At 35.1% G+C, this 21964-nt stretch overlaps 3 protein-coding genes across 10 annotated transcripts; 2 read left to right on the top strand and 1 right to left on the bottom strand.

Moving 5' to 3' along the window:
* Positions 1 to 150: 150 nt before the first annotated feature.
* On the bottom strand, positions 151 to 6731 carry LOC100805103 (uncharacterized). Its single transcript, XM_003527698.5, has 5 exons — positions 5616 to 6731; positions 5001 to 5268; positions 3839 to 3944; positions 934 to 1077; positions 151 to 749 (listed from the first exon to the last, which is right to left on the bottom strand). Exons 2-5 carry the CDS (start codon positions 5252 to 5254, stop codon positions 492 to 494), a joined length of 762 nt encoding a protein of 253 aa, XP_003527746.1. The 5' UTR covers positions 5255 to 5268; positions 5616 to 6731; the 3' UTR covers positions 151 to 491.
* Positions 6732 to 7460: 729 nt separating this feature from the next.
* Positions 7461 to 12602, top strand: LOC100791675 (vacuolar-processing enzyme). Its single transcript, XM_003525931.5, has 9 exons — positions 7461 to 7888; positions 8461 to 8625; positions 8710 to 8866; positions 9743 to 9828; positions 9935 to 10134; positions 10481 to 10529; positions 10735 to 10944; positions 11548 to 11754; positions 12155 to 12602. Exons 1-9 carry the CDS (start codon positions 7691 to 7693, stop codon positions 12335 to 12337), a joined length of 1455 nt encoding a protein of 484 aa, XP_003525979.1. The 5' UTR covers positions 7461 to 7690; the 3' UTR covers positions 12338 to 12602.
* A 926-nt stretch (positions 12603 to 13528) lies between these two features.
* Positions 13529 to 20377, top strand: LOC100790617 (uncharacterized). 8 transcript variants are annotated; one of them, XM_041016273.1, is made up of 9 exons: positions 13557 to 13671; positions 13888 to 13985; positions 14084 to 14188; positions 14265 to 14308; positions 14469 to 14543; positions 14913 to 15301; positions 17726 to 18059; positions 19983 to 20060; positions 20195 to 20377. In XM_041016273.1, exons 6-9 carry the CDS (start codon positions 14928 to 14930, stop codon positions 20243 to 20245), a joined length of 837 nt encoding a protein of 278 aa, XP_040872207.1. In that variant the 5' UTR covers positions 13557 to 13671; positions 13888 to 13985; positions 14084 to 14188; positions 14265 to 14308; positions 14469 to 14543; positions 14913 to 14927; the 3' UTR covers positions 20246 to 20377. The 8 variants fall into 8 exon arrangements, with proteins under 8 accessions (XP_006581285.1, XP_003525978.1, XP_014632749.1 ...); XM_014777264.3 differs by having other exon boundaries at positions 20192 to 20377; XM_006581222.4 differs by having other exon boundaries at positions 13529 to 13671; positions 14084 to 14308.
* The last annotated feature ends 1587 nt before the right edge of the window (positions 20378 to 21964 follow it).

Here is a 21964-nt window from a genome sequence, read left to right as displayed (position 1 = left end):
ATCCACTTGATTTAAGGTAATTTTAAAATAAAAATCTAAGAAATCTGGCAAAAAAAAAAAAAAAGAATTGAAGTGAAGTGAAGTATACACGCACTAACCAAAGCTACTTGTGACATCGTTGACCAATAGGAATCACAACACATCCCGCAGTAAATATCCTTTTCCTTTCTTTCTATTTTTTGGTTCATACTAATTTCCCCTCGTAACTACCAGTATATTAGAAGGCAAAGTAAATAAATACCTCTCTAGCATAAATGTCAAATTTCCTTCGGGAATAAAAAAATCAAAACGGAAAATACTGCTCCATCCGCGAACTCGTTTCTCAAAAGCGAAAAAAGGAAAACGAGAAGGACGGAGAGAAAAATGGAACAGAAGAAAGGAGAAAGTAGTATAGCCCCAGTCCCAAAGGTGAATGAGAGAGATGTATCGGTAGATCTCCCTCTAAGAGGAAAGAAAATCTTGCCAAGTTATAAGACCACTCACTTCCAGATTCAGGTTGCATCATTGATTGGATTCTCTCCAAGAAGATCATCATCATATGATACAGGTATCCTTAACCTGTCATGAGCAGATACAGGTTTTTCTTCCAAAGTTGCTGGTTGATGTTGATTTTGCATCTGGGATGCAAGAATATTGCTGTCCGAAACATTGCCGAGATCCCTGCCAGAAAATGAAACTGGCACTCCTTGAGAAGAATCCTCTTTCTTTGGCACCGGTCGTTGCATCACATTAGGTTGCCTGAATTGTTTCTGTATTATGATAAACACGATGCACAATAGCAAAAACAAAAAGTTATGATAAAACAATGAACAATTTCCAGAGACTTGGTTCCTCATTTAATTAAAATTGAATCAAGGGGTTGCACCCAAACATAACACCTTTTCTTTTTAAAAGAGTGTATCATCACAAAAATTTGAAGGTTAAATCACAAACCTCAAACTCCTTTGCTTTTTTTATTATCTCTTTGTAGACCTTTGGTTCCCTAACTTTCAAGATGCTCCACAATATGCCACCCCCTGTCCGGAATCGTCTACCATCAGCAGTTTTCTGGCCTCCACAAGTCTGTATTGCATCCACCTGCAAATTCCAAGCATCATTATACAAGTCTACAATGTATCAACTTGACCAGATTAAAAAATAACAAAATAAATTAGAACAAAAATGGGTCCTTTGACTCATTAGTAAATAATATGCAAATTGTGGATATTATCCACCGTGATTCCATACAAACCACGAGGTACATAAAACAAAATATAAGGCTTGATTGTACTATGGATCCTTTTACCATAGTTAATGTATGAATTTCAGTCCCCTGGTAATTTCTTACTTAAATTTAGTCCCATAATATATATTATTGTTACATCTAGTCCTTCCATTTGTTTCCCACAGCCTAAAAGCCAAAAATCTTCATTTCTCAAAAAAAAAAATGGTGGTTTAGGGTGAATTTAAGATATTAAATAATTTGAAAGATTCATGAGCCGTAAATTTGATGAAATTCTGATATTTGGGTAGAAAATGATGATTTGGGGGATTAGGAGGGAACCTGATAGATACCCATTAGTTGAGAGTCTGTTAGTGGGGGGAATTAGTTCATAGTTGGGTTAGTTGGGCAGGCTGAGATAGTATAAAAAAGATAAAGAAACAAGCCATATAGCTTATTGCCTATAAACAAAGAGGAGATATTGAGATTTGAGAAAGGATTAGACTCCTAGACAGAGGAAAGAGTCCTGATCTCTCGAATATCCAAGAAAATCATTCATTTTGTATCTTCAAACCCTAGCCTAAGCTGCAACCACATTGAAGATGATTATAAACCAGTTCTATCAACTGGTATCAGAGCCTGATCTTCGAGCTGTGTATCAAATCTTGAAGATGATTCCACCATTTGATGGAGAAAAGACTTACTCGTGGTTGATCTAGGTAGAGCAGTATTTTGAAGCCATTGGAACACAAAGAGAAGCTATCAACAGCTAGCGGTGATGCTTTCTCTCAACTGGTAGCTAACATGGAAATGACACAACTTGAATGCAGCCTGGTGGACATTTGTCAAGGTGCCGCTCAAAAAGTTCCAACCAGAGTATGATTTTGATCAATAGTATAGGAATGGGAAGAACCGAAGAGGTGCAAGAGCACAGGGAGTCAAGCAACAAAAGTGAAGATGATGAACCTTGGGTCCGAAAATACATAACAGAAGATGCAGGTTTGGAGAAGAACAAAACCAGGATCAAGGGCAAGAAAATAATACAAGAAAGCCACCAGATGCCCAAAAGTCAAAGGCTGTTCCAACAAAAAAACTAGATGCACAGTTAAATGCAACTACCAGTGTGATTAGCCCACATTTAGGTTTTAGGGTAAACCCATTTAAACTCAATGCTGCCTGCCCAGTCATAAAAAATTCCTTATAATGCCTACCATATTGAATCTAAATTCTTAGTTGTACCATCAATAGCTCCTTATCTGTAAGCTATTCGGAAAAAGAAAAGAATGTTAAAAAGAAGAGATCTTGTCAAAGTGAAATAATAATCACAATAACAAGCAGTAAATTTAAAGAGAGATTCAATTTTGGCTTTGAAATGGTTAGTTGCAACATTGAAGTGAACAAAAATTACTAATGCCCTGTTTGCTTGTGCTTTTTCTTTAAAAGAAAAATGTTTTATTAATTAAAACACTTCTTTAGTCATTTTGGTGACTTTTTTATTTTCAGAAGTCTAATAGCTTCTGAAATGAAAATTAAAAGAAATTGTATAATAGAATCAATTTTTTTTTCGCTTAAACAAACAGTCCTCTGGGAAACATTAGTTTCCCCTTCACCAGCACAACAACGCACATACTTAGTAAATTCTTTATGGGGCCAAAAAGTGAAAACATTCTCCACACATGCACAACTGACAATATGCAACAACAAATATCGACATCAACCTTCACAATTAGTAAAAATGAAGTGGTTCAGACAGGAACATCAAAGCTCAAGCAGGGGTTTGGAAGGAGCAAACTAGCATCTGGAAGAAAAATCTGCAAGGTTAGGGACAAAATTGCACACATCAGAGAATACGAATACCCGTATGGTGCTTGAAAGAGTGGACAAGAATAACCAGCTCAAGGCTCACCCAAATCTTGTAGAACCTTAACCCTACAACAGGTAACCAATTATGTATCCTCCCAACCATAACCACATGCCCATTGAAGAAATGAAAATAATTCGCAAAAATAAAAATTTATATCCGAGAAACACAAAGCACGTTCCAATGGGAAATCAACAGAGAAGGCCATTATGCCAGTGACTTAAGCCAAGATCTGGAGTATTCAGAAAGTAGCCATAGGACCATGTAAACCCCAAAACATTTGTCAGATTAGAGCTGAGGTTGTAGAAATCATCACAACTGTGCAGCTACCTTGGAGTAATCCCATCAAACTAACATCACCATAGAAAATCAATTAAAGCAACAAAAAGCTTAGATACATTTAGCAAAAGCAAGAATTCAGACTTATGAAATCATTGTACAGATGACAGAAACAACTAGTAGGAACTAAGACAAGAAACACGTGAGAAATTTATTGAAGGGAGACATCACACTCCGGTACTGGAATGCAATCAGAAGCAAATCATTGGGTTGGTCGATCCAGTGGGTAGATAGTAATTATCACACCAGTTATTAAACACTATTATCAAATATCAATATTATTCAGTCGTATGAAGCATTGTTGTTAGGTGGTTCTTAAATTATTTTCTAACTTCCAATTGGCCATTGTATTTCACAGAAAATCTAACAGAGATACTAACAAACACAGTAAGCTGGCTTATTCAATCAAAATTGAGTACATAACAGGGTTTCACTACCTCATTGACAAGATCACTTAATGCAGAGACCCCAAGGCAACCCACAGCAGTGTATACCATGTATGACTTTTTCTCTTTGAGCCGTCGACATGTATCTAACACAAATCTGAAAAACATACAGTTTGTTAGAAATTCAATCACAGGGACAGAAAGGCTGCTAAACTTTTTTTAAAGGGACGAACAGAAAAAACAACCTTGTATCCATATTATATTCATACAGGGTTGAGGATTGTTAATGCTATATAGGTTAAAGTTAGGATAACAAATGAGCAGTAAGCGAAGCTCCATTATATGACTATATAAAAAGGACAAACAAATACATAACTCTTGAATACTTAATATTAGAATTCCAAATTGTATTGGGTCACATAGGTAAATGAGTTCATTAAGCCATCAGTAATGACTTTGGGGCTACACCAATAAACTGCAGATACTTTTTCGTGTTTGCTTATAGAACTTGCATGATTTGAATAGCTGTGGAATCGTTATTAAAGCAAAATACAATCATAAACTATTGGGTTACAAAGGTAAATGAGTTTATTAAGCCAACAGTAATGCCTTTGGGGATACAACCCTTAAATTGCAGATACTTTTCCATGTTTGTTTATAGAACTTGCATGATTTTAAAAGCAGTGTGTTAGGATCCAATTGCTAGGTATGACTTGAGCCTCACATTGGAAGTATGGGATTCTGGTGCGGGGTTTATATGGCCCTAGACTCCACCTACCATCACTTATGCTTCCATTTGGCCATATATTCATAATACACACAAGACACAACATGGAAACAAAAATGTCAGGCAAGGTATGAGGAAACAAAGAAAAACTGCAAAAATGCAAGGCTGAAGGAATTGAAAGTTGCAACTGCATGTTCCAATTGTTGCCAAGCTGGTGATTTAGAGCTCATGCAAAGAACTTTGAGCAGCAGAAATTGGATATGGGGTGAATTGAAACAGTGTCTTTTTTGGTGGTTTCAATGCCATTTATTTGAATGACATTTGTGAATAAGGAATCCCAAGCTCTAGTAATAAATTCCATGGCATTTTACTACACCTTACAAGTTAGGGAGCCAAACATACATGAACTAAAGTTTAAGTGGGTAAATCATATTTTAACCAACAAGAAAATTCCTTTTAAAACTCAAATTGTGCAGAATGTTAAACCTGTTTATGTCCATGGCATTAGATCCTGAACCCTTCCTTTTCTTCTTATTCTTCTTCTTGTTAGCTCTACGCTTTTGGTTCTTACTGAGAGGTTCTTGATTTGGTTCGTTGATATCTCCGGCACTGCTTTGTCCCAAAACATTTTGGGAATCAGGCTCCACCAACTCTCCTTCTTCAACATCAACCATGTCAACGTCATCATCTAAGGTATCCTCCTCGTATATGGCATCCAGAATGTTATCCCCGTCCTCCATAACAAACAGCTAGCCTGCATTCAGAAACACAACCAAAGCACATAAAAAACGCAATTCTAATCTCAACTACAATAGGCAAAAGACAAAACTATAAAAATGACAAAAGAGAAGGGAGATGAAATTGAGATTTTAATTGGCTTAACTCTTAAGAATTGGAGAGAAAATAAAAGACGAAAGTTCGCGTCCAATTTTCATCCAACAGAGAAAAACAATATTCACCCAAACCCTAACGCTGTATGCATTTATTTCCATAGAGAAATTAAGAAAACTAATTGAATTTAAACCAAAGGCAAGCACGATTGCACGAAGGATACACACACAAAACAATGGAGAAATGAAATTGAAAGGATTGAAGGGTTACCTTGGAACTGCAGTGCAGGGGTTGAGTGAAAAATCAAACCCGAAAGAATGATGGAGACTGCTCCAATGTGAGGAAGCGGAGTAGTAGGCAACTGCAGCAAGTCTTGCCCTACTCTTGAAATTCAGATTAACATCAAACAACATCTTCACATAATTCTATAGACAATTTTTGTATATTAAACTTTTTTTTACCGTAATTTAATGTGTGTGTTTTCTTATAGAAATAAACTTGAAAAGGCATGAATGTGGGATTTCTTTTACAAAATTGTTAGAATTTTGTCTAAATTTAGTATTTTATAATACATGAATTAATAATATATATTTATAAAAAATTATTTTTTGTGACCTAATATCTAAATGCGAATTTAAACGATAAAGGTGTTCAAAATTAATTAAGTATGTTGGATTTTTGCATCAAATGAAGGATCTGTGTTTAGTAGAGCTTGGATTCATGTGAAGGTGACCCACTAACTCCGAAAGATTGGACACGCAACATCATATGCTTCTCTCCCTTCATCATTTCCCACCATTTCCCGCTATGTCAATTTTATATCTCCATAAAGTTCATGACAGTAGGAATATTTTTTGTTACCGTTGAAGAAAAATTCTTTTTCTGATCACCCCTTGTTAATTACTTGTGTGGAGTTTCGGTGGTGGGTGTTAGATATATTTTTCTCTTGTAAATTTTCTGGGCATTGTTGCTTGTGAGGCTTCAACGTGTTTGGCCTTGAGTGCACGAGTCCAGACACGACGATGTATAAACCTTGGAGAACAAACAAGATATTGGGTTACACCAGAAGTCCACCGGAACTTTCTCTGAAGACAATGGTTATTATATTACCACGGCACTGTGTTCTTTATTCTCTTCTTTTCAACTATATTTCTAACAGTGAGTCAGAAGTTGGTTGTGTAGGGGTGGTGAACATGAGAGACACTGGTAGATGAGACCAAAGAGACTCTAACCTAGGGCAAGTGAGGCGGAGAAGATATTGTAATTTTTCTTCATGCAATCAAGCCAGACAAGGAGGGTTGTAGGACGAGCACTTCTCGTTTGATTTCACTTACAAAGTGCATGTTTGTTTTATTGGTGTGTCTTCTTCCACCAAAGTTTTGAGAAGGAACCCATTTGTTACACTGAGATGCATTAGAATTCACCTTAGTGAACTTTGAACGAGAAGCAAGCATTGCCGAAGAAGTTTGAGTGTATTTAAACAAATTATTTCTTTGGGCCTTACATGTAAACGAGGATATATGAAAACATTGGGTTGGGATTGAACAATAAAGTCAAACTAATAATTAAATAAAACTATATTAAAAAGTAATATAAAAGTTAGATGATGTAAGTATGCAAATTATGTACTTAAAAACTTGAAAGTTTCACCCTCATAATTGATTAGTATATAATAGTGTATAACAGGTGAAACAATCCAACAAACCTTGAATACAAAGGCAAAAGTTTAAACAAAGTCAAACACATTGAAACTTGAAAGGAAAGTTAGATTAAAGAAAAAAGCAGATGTTCACCCTTTCGATTGAATAAGGAAATCTTTTATCCCATGATTTATTTTTTAACAATAAGAATTAGGGAGATGATACTGATACACTTTTTAATACTACTACAGTTTTATTTATCAAGAAATATAAAAATTTGTAGATTATACTTTTGATGAATTTCATTTATAATTTTTAGTAATTTGTAATCAATAAGGTGTTAGAAAATGTATTTTGTTTTTAAATTTTATTAATGATTTTAAATTAAAATAACATTTGTATAATGACAAAGATTAAATTAATCGATAATAATATTAGTAATTTGTTTATGGCATGACTCGAAAATAGGAGAGAGAGGCAATACAATGAGCAATCGGCTTGAGTAAGTTATAACGGAAAACGAGGGAAGCTTCCCACAACACGCAAGTGGGTGCCTTGAATTAAATTAATAGAGGATGAAATTCTAGTTTAAGGAAGGTTGGTTGGTTGGGTGGGGGTAGGAGATACTCTCATTCACCTCCCATCATCATTATAATCATTCATTCCAACCTACCCTTATTCTTCTTCTTCAATTTCACACCCATCATGGACCGTTTTCCGATCCTCTTTCTCGTCGCCACCCTCATCACCCTCGCCTCCGGTGCCCGCCACGATATTCTCCGGTTACCCTCCGAAGCTTCCAGGTTCTTCAAAGCACCTGCTAATGCCGATCAAAACGATGAGGGCACCAGGTGGGCCGTTTTAGTTGCCGGTTCCAATGGCTACTGGAATTACAGGCACCAGGTCACTTTCCTGATTTCTCCTCTTTTCACTGTTCAATTCTTCCCTTAATTTGTCTGTCTTTTAGGTAGGACATGAAATTCAATCATTCCATCATAATTATCAAATTATTATTTTTTAATTTCGGCCATGAGCTCAGTTATATATATATATATATATATATATATATATATATATATATATATATATATATATATATATATATATATATATATATATATATATATATATATAATATTTTGTTTTAATTTGTCTGGTTGATTTCTATGTAGTTCATTACTGCACTCGTATAGATTACTTTTAGACACTGTATTCTAAAGGTAAACTTGTGAGTGTGACTTTTGCCTTGGTTTTGAGTTTGATATTTGAAAGGAAATCCTTCTACTCGCATCATACGGAATAGATTTCTAGTAAGTAAATTATAGAAGAAGACAATAAGGAGGTAAAATGAATTAAAGTTCTCTCATAAGTTAAAATCAACTTGTGCACTTCAACTTTTTATAAAAGTTCTCTCGTCGAACATGATGTCCCTGTTAATTTTGATGATGACTGATTGGCCTTTACCATTTCATCAGTCTGATGTTTGCCATGCATATCAACTACTGAGGAAAGGTGGTGTGAAAGAGGAAAATATTGTTGTATTTATGTATGATGACATTGCTTTCAATGAAGAGAACCCACGGCCTGGAGTCATTATTAACAGTCCACACGGAAATGATGTTTACAAGGGAGTTCCTAAGGTCTGTTGACTTACTCTTGGGTATCCCATATTGTGTTTCCAATTCGAGCTTTATAGACTCATAATATGAACCTTGTTGTGGCAGGATTACGTTGGTGAAGATGTTACTGTTGACAACTTTTTTGCTGCTATACTTGGAAATAAGTCAGCTCTTACTGGTGGCAGTGGGAAGGTTGTGGATAGTGGCCCCAATGATCATATATTTATATACTACTCTGATCATGGCGGTCCGGGAGTGCTAGGTTGGTAGTTCTGAATCCTTTCATGGAAACTTTGTTATGAAAATCAAGGATTGTGTATGTTTAACATGCATTTCAGCATGGTGTGAGCTTTCTTGTGTTAGAAATTATTAATGGAAAATGTGTTTCCCATATTTTTTTGGTGGGTTGATTATGCATGTTTTTGCTTGATTCTGAATAGAATGAAGTTATTGGAAATTTTTTAGCCTAACCTATAACATAGTTTCCTCTAATTGGAATTTCTGTATACTTCCCAAGATAAAAGTCTCTATATGTTGGTTAAGAACTTAAGATGATGGTTTGCAAATAACATATTTCAATTCTTTTTTTGGTAACACATATTTCAAATTTCATACCAGTTTTATGGATATTTTTTGATCCCTAAGATTGTCTCAAGTGCTTAATTTGGATTTTTATTTAAAGAGGGAACTTAGTATTGTATTATGCAGCATACTGGAACAGTGTAACATATTTGTTGGTTGATTTCATGGTATGTTATCAAACAACAATAGCATTTCAAAATGTTCGAATTAAAGTCTGCTTTCTATTTATTTGTTTGTTTATTTCTTCTTCCTTATGTGGGTAACATGAAGGGTAAACAATGAAATGGGAAGCACCCCCCCAAGAAAAACAGAGAAGGAAAAGAAAAAAAGGAGTGAGAGGAAGAGTGAAGTAGAGTATATAGTCTTCAGTGTCTGTGTCCTTATTATCCATTTTGTCTTGATCATTTTAGTGCATACTACTGTTTATTGGTGATTCTTCTAGTATCATTTTTTTTTCTTTATTCAACAGTGTTTATTCACACCTAATATCTGCCCTTTTCTATTTCTTATGCGGTATTTTTTCATTGGGGGTGGGGCAACTGGGGATGAATTTCAGGGATGCCTACTAATCCATACATGTATGCATCCGATCTGATTGAAGTCTTGAAGAAGAAGCATGCTTCTGGAACTTATAAAAGCCTAGTAAGTTACTGGTAATTATGATTTGCTTACTGTTTGTATCAATCTTCATTCTTGCTATTTACTTACTAATTCTTAGTATTTATGATTTATGCAATGATTGGTGTAGGTATTTTATCTAGAGGCATGTGAATCTGGGAGTATCTTTGAAGGTCTTCTTCCAGAAGGTCTGAATATCTATGCAACAACAGCTTCAAATGCTGAAGAAAGCAGTTGGGGAACATATTGTCCTGGGGAGTATCCTAGTCCTCCCCCTGAATATGAAACCTGCCTGGGTGACCTGTACAGTGTTGCTTGGATGGAAGATAGGTATGACTATTTGAGCGTAACAAAGAAGCATTACCTTATATTAGTCATTACTCAAAATCTAAATTATTATAAAAGTATATTGGGGTCATAAATAAGATATATTGGATGCAATACTTTTACCCAGGGAATTTCCATGACCTTGTTGAAGGCCTGTGACATGAACATGTTACTATGAAACTGTATTTGCCTATTATTTTGTACTTTACCAAACCCTTTTTTATATATAAAAAAACTTTTGCTTCGTGCCCTTTATAACTTTTTTCTTGTTAGAAGATTATTTTTTCTAATGAGTAATGCTCTGAGGTCTTTTATGGACTGATATTTTTTCCACTACACTCTTGAACAGTGACATACACAATTTGCGAACAGAAACTTTACATCAACAATACGACTTGGTAAGATACCATTTCTAACTTAGTTCGTGTTTGCAATCAACTAATATAAACTGAATGTTACTTGATGCCTTGGTTGCTTAAATACGTGGGAAAAAATTGTCTGTTTTGATATAGTTTCTGGTATAAAATTTGATGGGTCCAAGAATGTAGAAGATAATTTTCAGTTGTGTGACAGATATATATCTTTTTACTCCTATGCTCACAGGTCAAAGAAAGGACTATGAATGGAAATTCAATCTATGGTTCCCACGTGATGCAGTATGGTGACATAGGGCTTAGCAAGAACAATCTTGTCTTATATTTGGGTACAAATCCTGCTAATGATAATTTTACTTTTGTGCATAAAAACTCATTGGTGCCACCTTCAAAAGCAGTCAACCAACGTGATGCAGATCTCATCCATTTCTGGGATAAGGTATCATATGTTTGAAACATAGTTTTTTTATTATTTATTTTATGACATGATTGCTTAAGCATATCCTCATCATGATTTTGCTCCCACTATATAAATATGGAGACCTATTCATAGTTAGAAGATAATCAATAGAATGGTGATTCCCATTGATTCCATTCCACATTCATTTCATGTACCAAACAATTGAGTGTCATCCCATTTTTGAAGCTGCCGAGTTTTAGACTGGGAATGGCTATTCCATTTTAGCCCATTGCTTGTATAAAATGTGCCATAAGAGTAGATATATTGATTTCCATTAACCATATATTTAGCTATTGGGATGCAGCAGAACTTTAACTTGCTAGATAAGAAATCTTGGAACAGATAATGATAAAACTAATTGGATAAATATGGAAAAGTTGTGTGAATCCCATGCAGATGTAACATGAGTAAGTGGTCATTCGTTTTTAATTCTTGAAATGTTGGTAATTTGCTTTAATGCTAAAACTACAAGAAAAAGAGGGTGGGGGGTGGGGGGATCTTTGATGCTTATTTTCTACTGTAAACCTTTGTTTTTGCTAATTATATTCTATCTTCTTGATTTCCTCTTCACTTCTTTGGCAGTTCCGCAAAGCTCCTGTGGGTTCTTCTAGGAAAGCTGCAGCTGAGAAAGAAATTCTGGAAGCAATGTCTCACAGAATGCATATAGATGACAACATGAAACTTATTGGAAAGCTCTTATTTGGCATTGAAAAGGGTCCAGAACTGCTTAGCAGTGTTAGACCTGCTGGGCAACCACTTGTTGATGACTGGGACTGCCTTAAAACACTGGTACCGTTTCCCTTGATTCACTTTGTTGAGTTTGTTAGTATAAGTCCCTTTCTATTTCTAACATGCACCTTTAATTTATAGCCATTGATTTGACAAAGAAAGGTGTCCACGATAGATGGGCCAGCTACAATAACAAGTAAAAAATCTAGGTGCATGCATGCTCCAATTTAAGAATTGTGCACGGAAGAATCCGACTGATTGAATCATTGCTTTTCTGTTTGTTATAATTGTACAGTTCACATAATTATAGTAGGAGATGTCAGCAGGGCCTCCAACAGTTTATTCTTCCAATGAACGATGTTTGATTTGAACTATTAAGTATAAATTAGCATTTGTATGTTGATTGCACTGAAGCTTTTGATTTCTGACAGAGTTGTGCCTTAATCTATTATTGATGCAGGTTAGGACTTTTGAGACACATTGTGGATCTCTGTCTCAGTATGGGATGAAACATATGAGGTCCTTTGCAAACTTCTGCAACGCTGGAATACGGAAAGAGCAAATGGCTGAGGCCTCGGCACAAGCATGTGTCAGTATCCCTGCAAGTTCCTGGAGTTCTCTGCACAGGGGTTTCAGTGCATAATTCCTAGAATCCGCTCCATTGAAGACAGAGTATAGTCGTTGTAACATTATTCTTTACGAGCGTTATGTACTGTACCTGGACATGATTTCTTATACCAACCCTGTTAATAAGCATGGGACGCTGGGGAAACCTATTTACATTGTAATTTCGTGCAAAATAGATGCTGTAACAAAGGCATTTTACTTTTACTTGGGGAGAGGCAGTGGAACCATAAGGACCTTGGAAATTCTGATTAATATGACAGGGCACAATATCGTGTTTGTAAGCCAACGCTTTATTTTTATTTTATGGTAACCCCTTTCTGTGGATAATTCTTAATAAAATGTATTTGGTAAAAATATAATACAATGATAACATAAAACATAGCAAACAAAAAAAAAGTATTAAAAATGAATAAAATTATAAAAACGTAAGTAAGGAGGAATTTAGTTTACTCTATATTTTAGTGTATTTAATTTAAGAAATCGCATGTTTAAATTTTTATTTTAATTAGATGAAAATGGATTTATGAATTGCTGGCATATACAAATCGATGGCCAGGATTTGGTCAGTCCGTAGTTACTAAATTCAAGTAATCAGATTTGGCTACTTGCCAATGCCAGGTAACCGATGTTTTTGGTTTGGTTTAGTATATGAAGAGCAGGTTAACTAACCCTGATTATTTCAGGGCGCGGGAATGCGATGAACTCAAGTGAGAGAAAAAAACTTTACAGGGAGAGAGATAATTTGTTTTTTTTAATTATGTTAAACAGGAATTCGATTCTATATTAAAAGATTTTGTTGGATGAAGTAAAATTTATTTTATTGTTTTCAGAAAGAGAAAAAAAAACATATAAAAGAATTATATATGCATACATATGCTAGATTTATTAAGCAATAGTAGTATTTTTATAAGCATGGTTAACTCAAAATGATTGAAATTCAAATAATAATTGGAATGTGAGGAGGGGTGTAGAGATTCGGTTAACGTCGTGAGAAACAATGAACGGCGTGAGGGCATGGATGAGGCGAAACCGTGAATGGTTAGAGGGAGGAAAGAGGAAAGCCGTGAGATTGTTGATCTACGGTCATCAACTCTGAGAGAGAGAGAGTGGACGGTTGGTGCAAACAAGTGTAGTACAAGATATATATATATATATATATATATATATATATATATATATATATATATATATATATATATATATATATATCCAAGCTCCTTCAATGGAAACACACCATTTCGTTCGTTCTATATGCTTCCTCTTCAACCCTTCTTCTTTCCATCATCTCCCACCACTTTCACGCTGCTCTGGAATTTACAACACTAACTCACATAAAACCAAAGTTAAATGGTGAGGATCTGACACTTTTTTCAGATAGAATGAGGTTTTCAGATAGAATGAGGTTTGCCATTTAGACAGCCTCAATATCTGTTTCATCTTCTTCTTTCGTTTCTCCTTTTTTGCCACGGAGAAGCATGAAGCTTGTTTTTGTGTAGTTTGACTCTCTAATCCCTCTTTTCTTTTTTCTTTTTTTTTTTAATTTTTTGGGCTCATTTTTGTTCACAGATGAATTTCATTGTAAATTTTCAATTGAAATCTGTTGTGGAAATTTCCTTTGTTCATTGAGATTTTTTCGAGGTGCAGAAGATTTCCCAGTTTTGAAGGTTGGTAAATAAGAGCCAAGAGCTTTTTGTTTTGTTCCGTTCCTCTGTATTTGGCGTCTGTGCTAAGTTATCTGTTTTTTGTTTTTGGGCTTCTGCAGATATATTTCTCTTCAGACGGGTTTTGAAACTCTGAACTTTTTGCAAGTCGTACGTGACAAGGACGATCGCTACTTGGCCATCGTCGCAGACAGAAGCTCAGAAATGTGATTAGTAGTTGAGTTTTCGGCATAGATTTGCATTTTCCATAGCTCTGGAACTGAAATCTGGATAATTTTCCAGGTTTCCTACAGCTTTGAACAAAGTTTTAGCAGGAGCAGACTTAGGTGAGAGAAACTAATGTATTTCATCAAAATTATAACTAAATAATTGATTTGTTTCGCACCGCGACCTTGCAGTGTTCGCTGCAGCAGTTAATTCAGTTTAGATGTTCATTCCCTCCGCCTATTGTTCTCTAAATTCTCTCCCTGCCCTCATTTGCCGCAGGAGATAGAAAAATCAGCTCCTTTTCCCCTTAGTTTCAGAAGGAATTGATTGCTCGACGATTGCTACTTTTTTAAGGTAACACATTTCAGTTTTTCTGGATCTCTTTTTCGCATAACTCAACTCATATTTTTAATCGCTCACAAGACAATAACGAGTGTCGCTTTGAAAAGATGAGCCTTACGAGTCCAGTTGAATTGAATCAATTGATGCCTCGTTTTCACATTGTTTTAGCTATACTGTCAAAAACATTGAACCTGTTTTTCCATGTGCAAACTGAATCTCAAGATAATAAAAGATTTTCATAATCTCTGGTTCTCCCTGTCGTAATTGTCATCATCCATTTTTGTCTTGTCCCAGATGCTCACAGTGCACAATTCCCTTTTTTTAATTATTATTGTTAGAGTTAGTAATTAGTGATCTGTTGAATGATGATGATGATGGCAGGAACGGGTTCAAGAGATGGAGAACGAGTCAATTATTCAGAGCAATAACAATACGAACACAATGTCTAGTGTTAGAGAAAAAAACGGAGGGGATGGGTCGTTGCTGTTGAGGGCGAATTCCGATAGCGCTAGGCAAGCAACGACGTCGGATTTGGTGTTGCAGTGGGGGAATCGGAAGCGGCTAAGGTGCATGAAGGTGCAGGTTAAGGACGATTCTTCCGGTCCGGTTCAGAGGACTACGGTTCGGGTGGATCGCCGGGTCGTTAGAACCGACAAGGATTCTTTAAATAAGCTCACTTTCGGTGTCAATAATAATAATCATCATCATCAGAGTAACGGGTATCCGAATCTCCGTCAACGTCCATCTTCGCCGCAACCACGAATTCTCAGGTAACGCTATTACTACCATTCACTTTGTTACTTTGTCTTGCTTTATAGATAAATGAAATGAAATGTGATTTAATCTTTGGTTTTTATTCCTTCTGATTGAGACTGAGATGGGTTAACTTACCCCACGCCCACTGGTTGAGATCTGAAATGAGGTGGAGGCCAATTTGGCTAGATTCCGGATTTTATACTTAGAAAAGAGGGGAAAATTATGATTTTTTTGTTCACTTTCATAAAGTTTAAAATCGTTACTTAAATTGAATCTTAATCGTGTTATTTTCTTTTCTCTAGTTGAGTATCCATACTTATCTTGAGAGCAAGGTTCGTGTTGGTGGCGCACTGCCGCGTGGGTCATTTTTTTTTTATCAAAAAATATTAATTTGTTAAAAATATGAATTTGAACTCGTGATTCCTCTCTTCATCCTTAAGCTCATCATTTTCAACTGTTAAATAAATCTTATATCTCCTCACTCCAAGGTTTTGTTCTGTCTTATTTTGTTAATTAAATTAAATAAATAAACCAGAGTTTGGATTGCGGTCGTGTACATGTATTGTTGATGTATTTTTCAGCAAAAGAAAAGATGTTTTTTTCTTTGTTCTTATCATCGATGATATTTCAATATAAAATTCACAGTAGATATTAATTCCAACCAAGCAGCACATGGGTTTGTGTCAAATATCTGATGAAGTCTTTGGAAGTGAATTCGTGTGTGGAAGTAGTGGTGGTTTCTTGACACACTAGAAACAAAAGTAGTAGAAAAAGCATAGCGTGCCCATAGCATGAGTTGAAAGTGTAGTGCCAAGTAGTGGGGCAGATACGTGGAACTATCATCCTCATATTTGGCAGTGCTTTTGAATTTGTTTAGTGCCTATGTCTGCCACGAAATTTCCTTCATGGAGGCAACTTGTAAGTTACACATGTCAGGCAAAGAATCTTAAGCTTCAAACGTTATTGTATATATAAAATGTAAAATACAAGTATAAATAAAATAAAATTTGGGTGACTAGTCAAATGAAGCTTATATTCTGTCTACTCTCCAATTGATCAGGTTCCTTGCGGATGTCTCATCCAAATTAAAGAATTTTTGAGGAACTCACCGTAAGTGCATGAGATCTCCTTTTCTATTTTCCTCAAAATTTATTTAGAGATATTATTACGACTAAGCTAAGAAGATACACATTACTCTAATGTCTACCTCACAAATAGGTACTAGGGTATTAATATTGGGTTCTGAGTTTGGATTAATCTATATGATATTTAGCATAAAAAAATAAAGAGAAATATAGTTGGGCTATGATTCTAGCTTAATTGTTGGCTGAAACATTAACATGTAAGTTCTCAAAGTCCAAAGGGGAATCCTTATCCTTTAGAGTTTAGACATTGCTTTAGTAGTGGGTATCCAGTTATTTTTTAAATAAAAGAGATCATATGTGTTGCTTTACATTTTAACTTGGAATCATTGGTAGCAACGAGCAAGTCTAATAATCTAAATCAAGTTAACAATCATTCTGCTTTGCTTCTGACGTCTAACAAGGAATTTGAGATTTCTTAGGAGGTTTGGGTTGGTCTTCGTGATACTTAGTCTTCGACATTTATTTTTTTTGCTAGATCTAGTTTTATATATTTTCTGACTTTTCAATCTGTAAAATAAACCTAGAAGATGCAAGGATAATTATTTTCACTCTTTGAAATCTTCGCCTGATATTCTATTTATTGTGAAATTGAATTTCGTGTTTTTGTTACTGTTTATGAAGAAATCTTTCAATTTTCAGAAAGAAAAGTAATTAAGGACGAGTTTATTCAATATCCCTTAGATAAGAGGCATTTGCAGCTTCTGGTAGGATGCGGAACCAGAAGCAGCACCTCATATTCACATGAATTACTATTAGACTTTGTTGGAAACATGGAATGGACGGTTTCCTTCCACGTGTTCAGGAAAAGTCCTTTTCCATTATAGCCGTTCGATTAGAGGGACCAGGCCGCAGATCCGGCCCGTCTCCTTCAACACTCCACCACGTGGCACTCTTCATCTTCAGTTACCTAATAAAAAGCTCTCTAAATCCAACGCCTCCAAACACGCACTTTCTCTCTTAGGCCCCTCAAATATCTAAGGAAAAATAATTTAAACTACCCTCCTCCTTGTTGAAAGCAAAATACAAATACAAAGTCTCCCGAAGGAGCTCCCAAGGTTAATTCCGTAAACTCACCACTCCCTATATTTATTTACTTATTTGTTTATACTTTTTAACTCTAAAATAAACACCTGAATGCATCTTTGTTTGCCCTATTTATTATGTCGTGTTATGTTATGTGATGTGATTCACCTTCTTACGATTAAGAAATACACATAGGATAGGATAGATAATTAGTACTTACTTATACATGTGAAGTTTTGTTTTGAATTTTTGTGTTTGTTTGTAAATTAGGAACTCAGAAAGTTCAAGTGCCATGAGAGGAGGACAAAGCAACGGGGGCGTTAGTGTTAGGGGAATTGCCTCACCGGACAGGGGTGCGCATGATAAGAGAGGGACCCATAATGACAATAACAAGTCCGCGGCCTCATCGGATACTGCGCACGATAGCAAGAAGGGAGGGTCGCCGTCCGGCAGCGGAGATGCGGCTGCTCCGCCGGTGTGGCCACCCAAGTTCGTGATTGCCTTGACCAACAAGGAGAAGGAAGAAGATTTTCTCGCCATTAAGGGCTCAAAGCTGCCTCAGAGACCCAAGAAGAGAGCTAAATTCATTCAACGAACCCTCAATGTAAGCCCCTTTTCTGCTTTAATTATTATCCATTGCATCATGAACATGATCATTTTTATTTATGTCCAGTATATAATTTGATTCTCTAGTATGACTTGTAGTTTTATACAATGACAATAATACAAAAAAATAGTCTTAATGACGAATCCAAATTTAGAATTTGGATGAAGTGCTTTGGTTGTTGAGGCTTTAAGACCTTAACAAGAAAATTGCATAATTCATTTGATGCAAAAAATTGATGTGTAAGTTAACATATAATATAATAAATATTAGAGCGGGTGTGAACTGTGAAACCAACTAAACTAAGCGTATTTTAATTGTAGTATGTGATTTGTGGTGATATTCTTTAATCTTTACGGTGAGTGCCCCTTTTTCCTTTGGTATTTCATTTTTCCCTTTTCCTGGAAAAGCCATACATGGTTGGCAGCTGTGGAGTGACTTACACGCGTCAAGGGGAGCTTGGCTCACACCGAATAGTGACTGACCTAAATTATTAGGGAGTCTCACACCACCACCACCTGTTAGTTCCTAGTTTTTTCGTAACACGTTTAAATTTTTTAATTTATGAAAAAAAATTAGTAACAACTAATGACCTTCATTTGAAAGTTAATAGGAACGGGCATTATGGAAACCAAAATTATAAAAAATAAACTTCTTTGCTAACAAGTTATAATAAAATAGTACTAATAATTCCAGTTATGGGAAAGTGAATAGTATACTTCAATTTGATGCCCAGTTGCCCACACCTACCCGGACTTTTATAAGAATCTTTGCACTGTACTGTTTTCTTTAAAAAAAAATACGTTGCTCTTTTTGTGTCGTACGTGTCTTCTAATTTTTGCTTTATCCTAAACAAGGTAGTGAAAATTCGGGTTCTTAAGGCAAAAATAAACTGTGTTCTTATTCAAACATTTTAATAAAAATTATTATGCTATTATTAGGATCATAACAGAGGTTGTGGATTATTGACATTTGGCCACTTGATGTCTATCTAATCAACACCACATTAGTTGGACTCTGGTGGAACAAAAACAAAGACACAAAGAAACAACAGACGATGTGTGTGAAAACACGTGTGGAGGGGTTTGGATGCATATATATGTTAGAAAAGTAGGAGCGAACATACTGGATTGCATCGTCAGTGGTGCCAGTTGTAATGGATGGCCCTGATGATGGATGGAATAGTCTTTTTACTCTTTACTGAGACTTATCAACAAAAGACTACGAGTTCTTACTAACCGACAAATTGAGTCTCATTAGCTGGAAGACTAGAGAAGAAACTCTAATCTAGCGAAAATACACTATTACTCATGGTAAACAAATAGTTGCAAAAATTAAATTTATAACTTGTGTAGTAATAAATTTTAAATAAGATTTAAATCATTCTTATTCCATTTTTTTTCGCTGTTTTAGAATGATAAAAGTGTGAGGCATATCACATTTTAAACTCTTTTTCCTGTCTTTGATTAAGTAAAGATGAAAGACATTTATTTATAATTTAAATATTTGGCTTTCTTTTTAGTAAATTTTTCTTTTGGCATTTTCATGAAGGAAAAAGATTAGTTCACCACTTTTCTGTGTAGATACCCACCCAGAAAATAAAGATAGGAATAAAAAACATATGAATAACTAATATAATTGATGTTCTGCTGTAATAAGAAACAAAAATAAAGGGAAATGAGAGGTATATATTAGTTGGGATACTCTTTAGGTGGTGAGAGAATCATTACTCTTATAAATTCTCAACCTCTCCCCCGTTTTCAAACCCCTACTTGCATATAGTTTGTTGACAAGTTTTTAACTACCATACTCTGTTATTTATTTGTGTTCTATTTTTGTGTTATTTTGATGTTATGTATTGAAATTGAAATTCTAGACAAATGCATGATTTGTGTTCTGAATATGCTTTGCTTTGCTTTACAGCTCGTTAGTCCTGGCGCATGGTTGTGCGATCTTACCTTGGAACGATACGAGGTTAGGGAGAAGAAGATATCCAAAAAGGTAAATTGAAAGGGAGGAAAAGAAAAAGAATATCTGTTTCTACAAACTGTCTTTGATTAGATGAAAAATGAGAAGCTATTATTTTTGTGGCACGATAAATAAATAAATATTTTTGTTTTGTTTTAATGCAGCAGAGACCAAGAGGTTTGAAAGCAATGGGAAACATGGACTCGGACTCTGAATAGAGAATGAGTGAAGGTGCTAAGTAAGCTTTATGTTTGCTAAGGATGTGTAGGAAATGCATGGCATGGCATCTCAGCTAGGTGCCAACGAATCCAAATCGAAATACAAAATATTTTAGCTTTGCCGCTGCTTAATCTCCTCGCCTTCATCATTTCTTTGATGGTGTTTTCTATAAGTACTTTGGGTTTAAAAACAAAAAATTATAGATTGACCATAAAAAATAAAATAAAATTATAAATTAAAAACTAAAAAAACATTTTAACTTAAAGTATTGAGTTTTAAATATAACACTACTTTCATATTAAAATGTAAATTTGAAATCTTACAACAACTTATTTTTTACTTTAAAATTATTGGCTCGGGTGGCCTTGCCTTGTCCTGCTAAAAGCATACTCCAATCCGTCTAAAAAAATTGGGTAAGATTGGTTGGCCTAGTGAGCAAAGCCCATTTTGCTATTCATACTTACGGGTTAAAATAAAAGGCAATTATTAAATGTTAGTGTTAATTCAGAATTTTTTCTTGGTGTCAAAAATGTTATTGAGATTGAAAAAATTTCAATTTTATAAAAGGTCATAATATTTGAAGTCTTGAATTGATTTATGTTGTTCAAATAATAATAATTTGAGCCGTTGATAGTTTCGTTGCTTAATTGTGAACTATAGTGGGAAACAGACGGAGGAACATTGGTTTGAGTCGTTGAGGTTGTTTTGGGGCCTACCTTCTCAACATAGATACAACCTCCAAAGACAGGCCGAATGCTGCTAATTACGCGGCAATTATCGGAGACATTTGTAATAGTTTGACAGAGGAATTCATTGTTGAGATGGATATCCTGTAAGCGTTTAAATAATTCTTAGAACAATGCTCATCCTCAATGTCCAACCGTGGATTGTACTCTATAAAACACTAACACCGACACGGACATCGAACACGTGGACATCTGGAATATTCAAAATATAGAACGTAAGTCGTGTCGGTGTCGGAAAGTATCCGTGTTTCATAGATTGTACTGTGTGTCTCATTGTACTACCATTTGTTAACCAGAAAATCAAAATTTTAATAATATCATTCACTAACGCTGCAACGTGTCTCTGTTTGGCTCTTAACGCATTATTTAATTTAACTGATGTATGTATAACAGTATAAGCACAAGTCAAGCAAAGAATAGCAGCGATCGTTGACCCTTAACAAGTTTCCGTTCTCAGCAGAACGAAATTATACCCAAAAGAAAAAGGCGCAACCGCATATTAGAAGCATAAAAAAAAAAGTTTTCACGAACTCATGTATTCTATTCTTATCCTGTTCAAGAAAACGTCAACACAAGTAAACTTAAATTTGAATAGAATTTATTCAAATTTGTTCTGCTCAGAACGGAAACTTGTTCATTAAGGGTCAACACAAGTAAACTTAAATTTGAATAGAATTTATTTTATAAACTTAGTTAGTAATAACAATTTTCTCTTTTCTTCTCTCTTTTTCCTTCACTTCTAATTGACATTCGAAACAAAATTAAGACAGCACTTAATTTATAATCAATCCCAATTAAAAATCAGTATAAGACCATTCAAAATTTATTTTATGAACATATCTCAGTGACCTTACAATTTGAACACTTAATTGTCTCTGTGAACTAACTTTATTGCAAAAAGCACCAACACTACTTACAGACTGTGTCTGTAAGAAAAAAGTATACTCTCGTTTAATTCGAAATCATCTCTAC

The sequence above is a fragment of the Glycine max genome, chromosome 6, assembly GCF_000004515.6.
Source record: "Glycine max cultivar Williams 82 chromosome 6, Glycine_max_v4.0, whole genome shotgun sequence".
In the NCBI taxonomy this organism is placed as follows: Eukaryota; Viridiplantae; Streptophyta; class Magnoliopsida; order Fabales; family Fabaceae; genus Glycine; species Glycine max.
Note: the sequence above shows the minus strand (reverse complement) of the source record. Positions and strands in the feature narration are given on the sequence as shown.

What these genes read in the sequence shown, in the direction of transcription:
- LOC100805103 (XM_003527698.5), bottom strand. Translation starts at nt 5,254, where the DNA reads ATGGAGGACGGGGATAACATTCTGGATGCCATATACGAGGAGGATACC. An exon ending in TAAGTGATCTTGTCAATGAG is followed by an intron (nt 1,078 to 3,838) that starts GTAGTGAAACCC and finishes TGGAATTTGCAG; the next exon opens with GTGGATGCAATACAGACTTG. An exon ending in AAAAAGCAAAGGAGTTTGAG is followed by an intron (nt 750 to 933) that starts GTTTGTGATTTA and finishes ATCATAATACAG; the next exon opens with AAACAATTCAGGCAACCTAA.
- LOC100791675 (XM_003525931.5), top strand. Translation starts at nt 7,691, where the DNA reads ATGGACCGTTTTCCGATCCTCTTTCTCGTCGCCACCCTCATCACCCTC. An exon ending in CTGGAACTTATAAAAGCCTA is followed by an intron (nt 9,829 to 9,934) that starts GTAAGTTACTGG and finishes TGATTGGTGTAG; the next exon opens with GTATTTTATCTAGAGGCATG. An exon ending in GGGACTGCCTTAAAACACTG is followed by an intron (nt 11,755 to 12,154) that starts GTACCGTTTCCC and finishes TTATTGATGCAG; the next exon opens with GTTAGGACTTTTGAGACACA.
- LOC100790617 (XM_003525930.5), top strand. Translation starts at nt 14,928, where the DNA reads ATGGAGAACGAGTCAATTATTCAGAGCAATAACAATACGAACACAATG. An exon ending in CCGCAACCACGAATTCTCAG is followed by an intron (nt 15,302 to 17,725) that starts GTAACGCTATTA and finishes TTTGTAAATTAG; the next exon opens with GAACTCAGAAAGTTCAAGTG. An exon ending in TCATTCAACGAACCCTCAAT is followed by an intron (nt 18,060 to 19,982) that starts GTAAGCCCCTTT and finishes TTTGCTTTACAG; the next exon opens with CTCGTTAGTCCTGGCGCATG.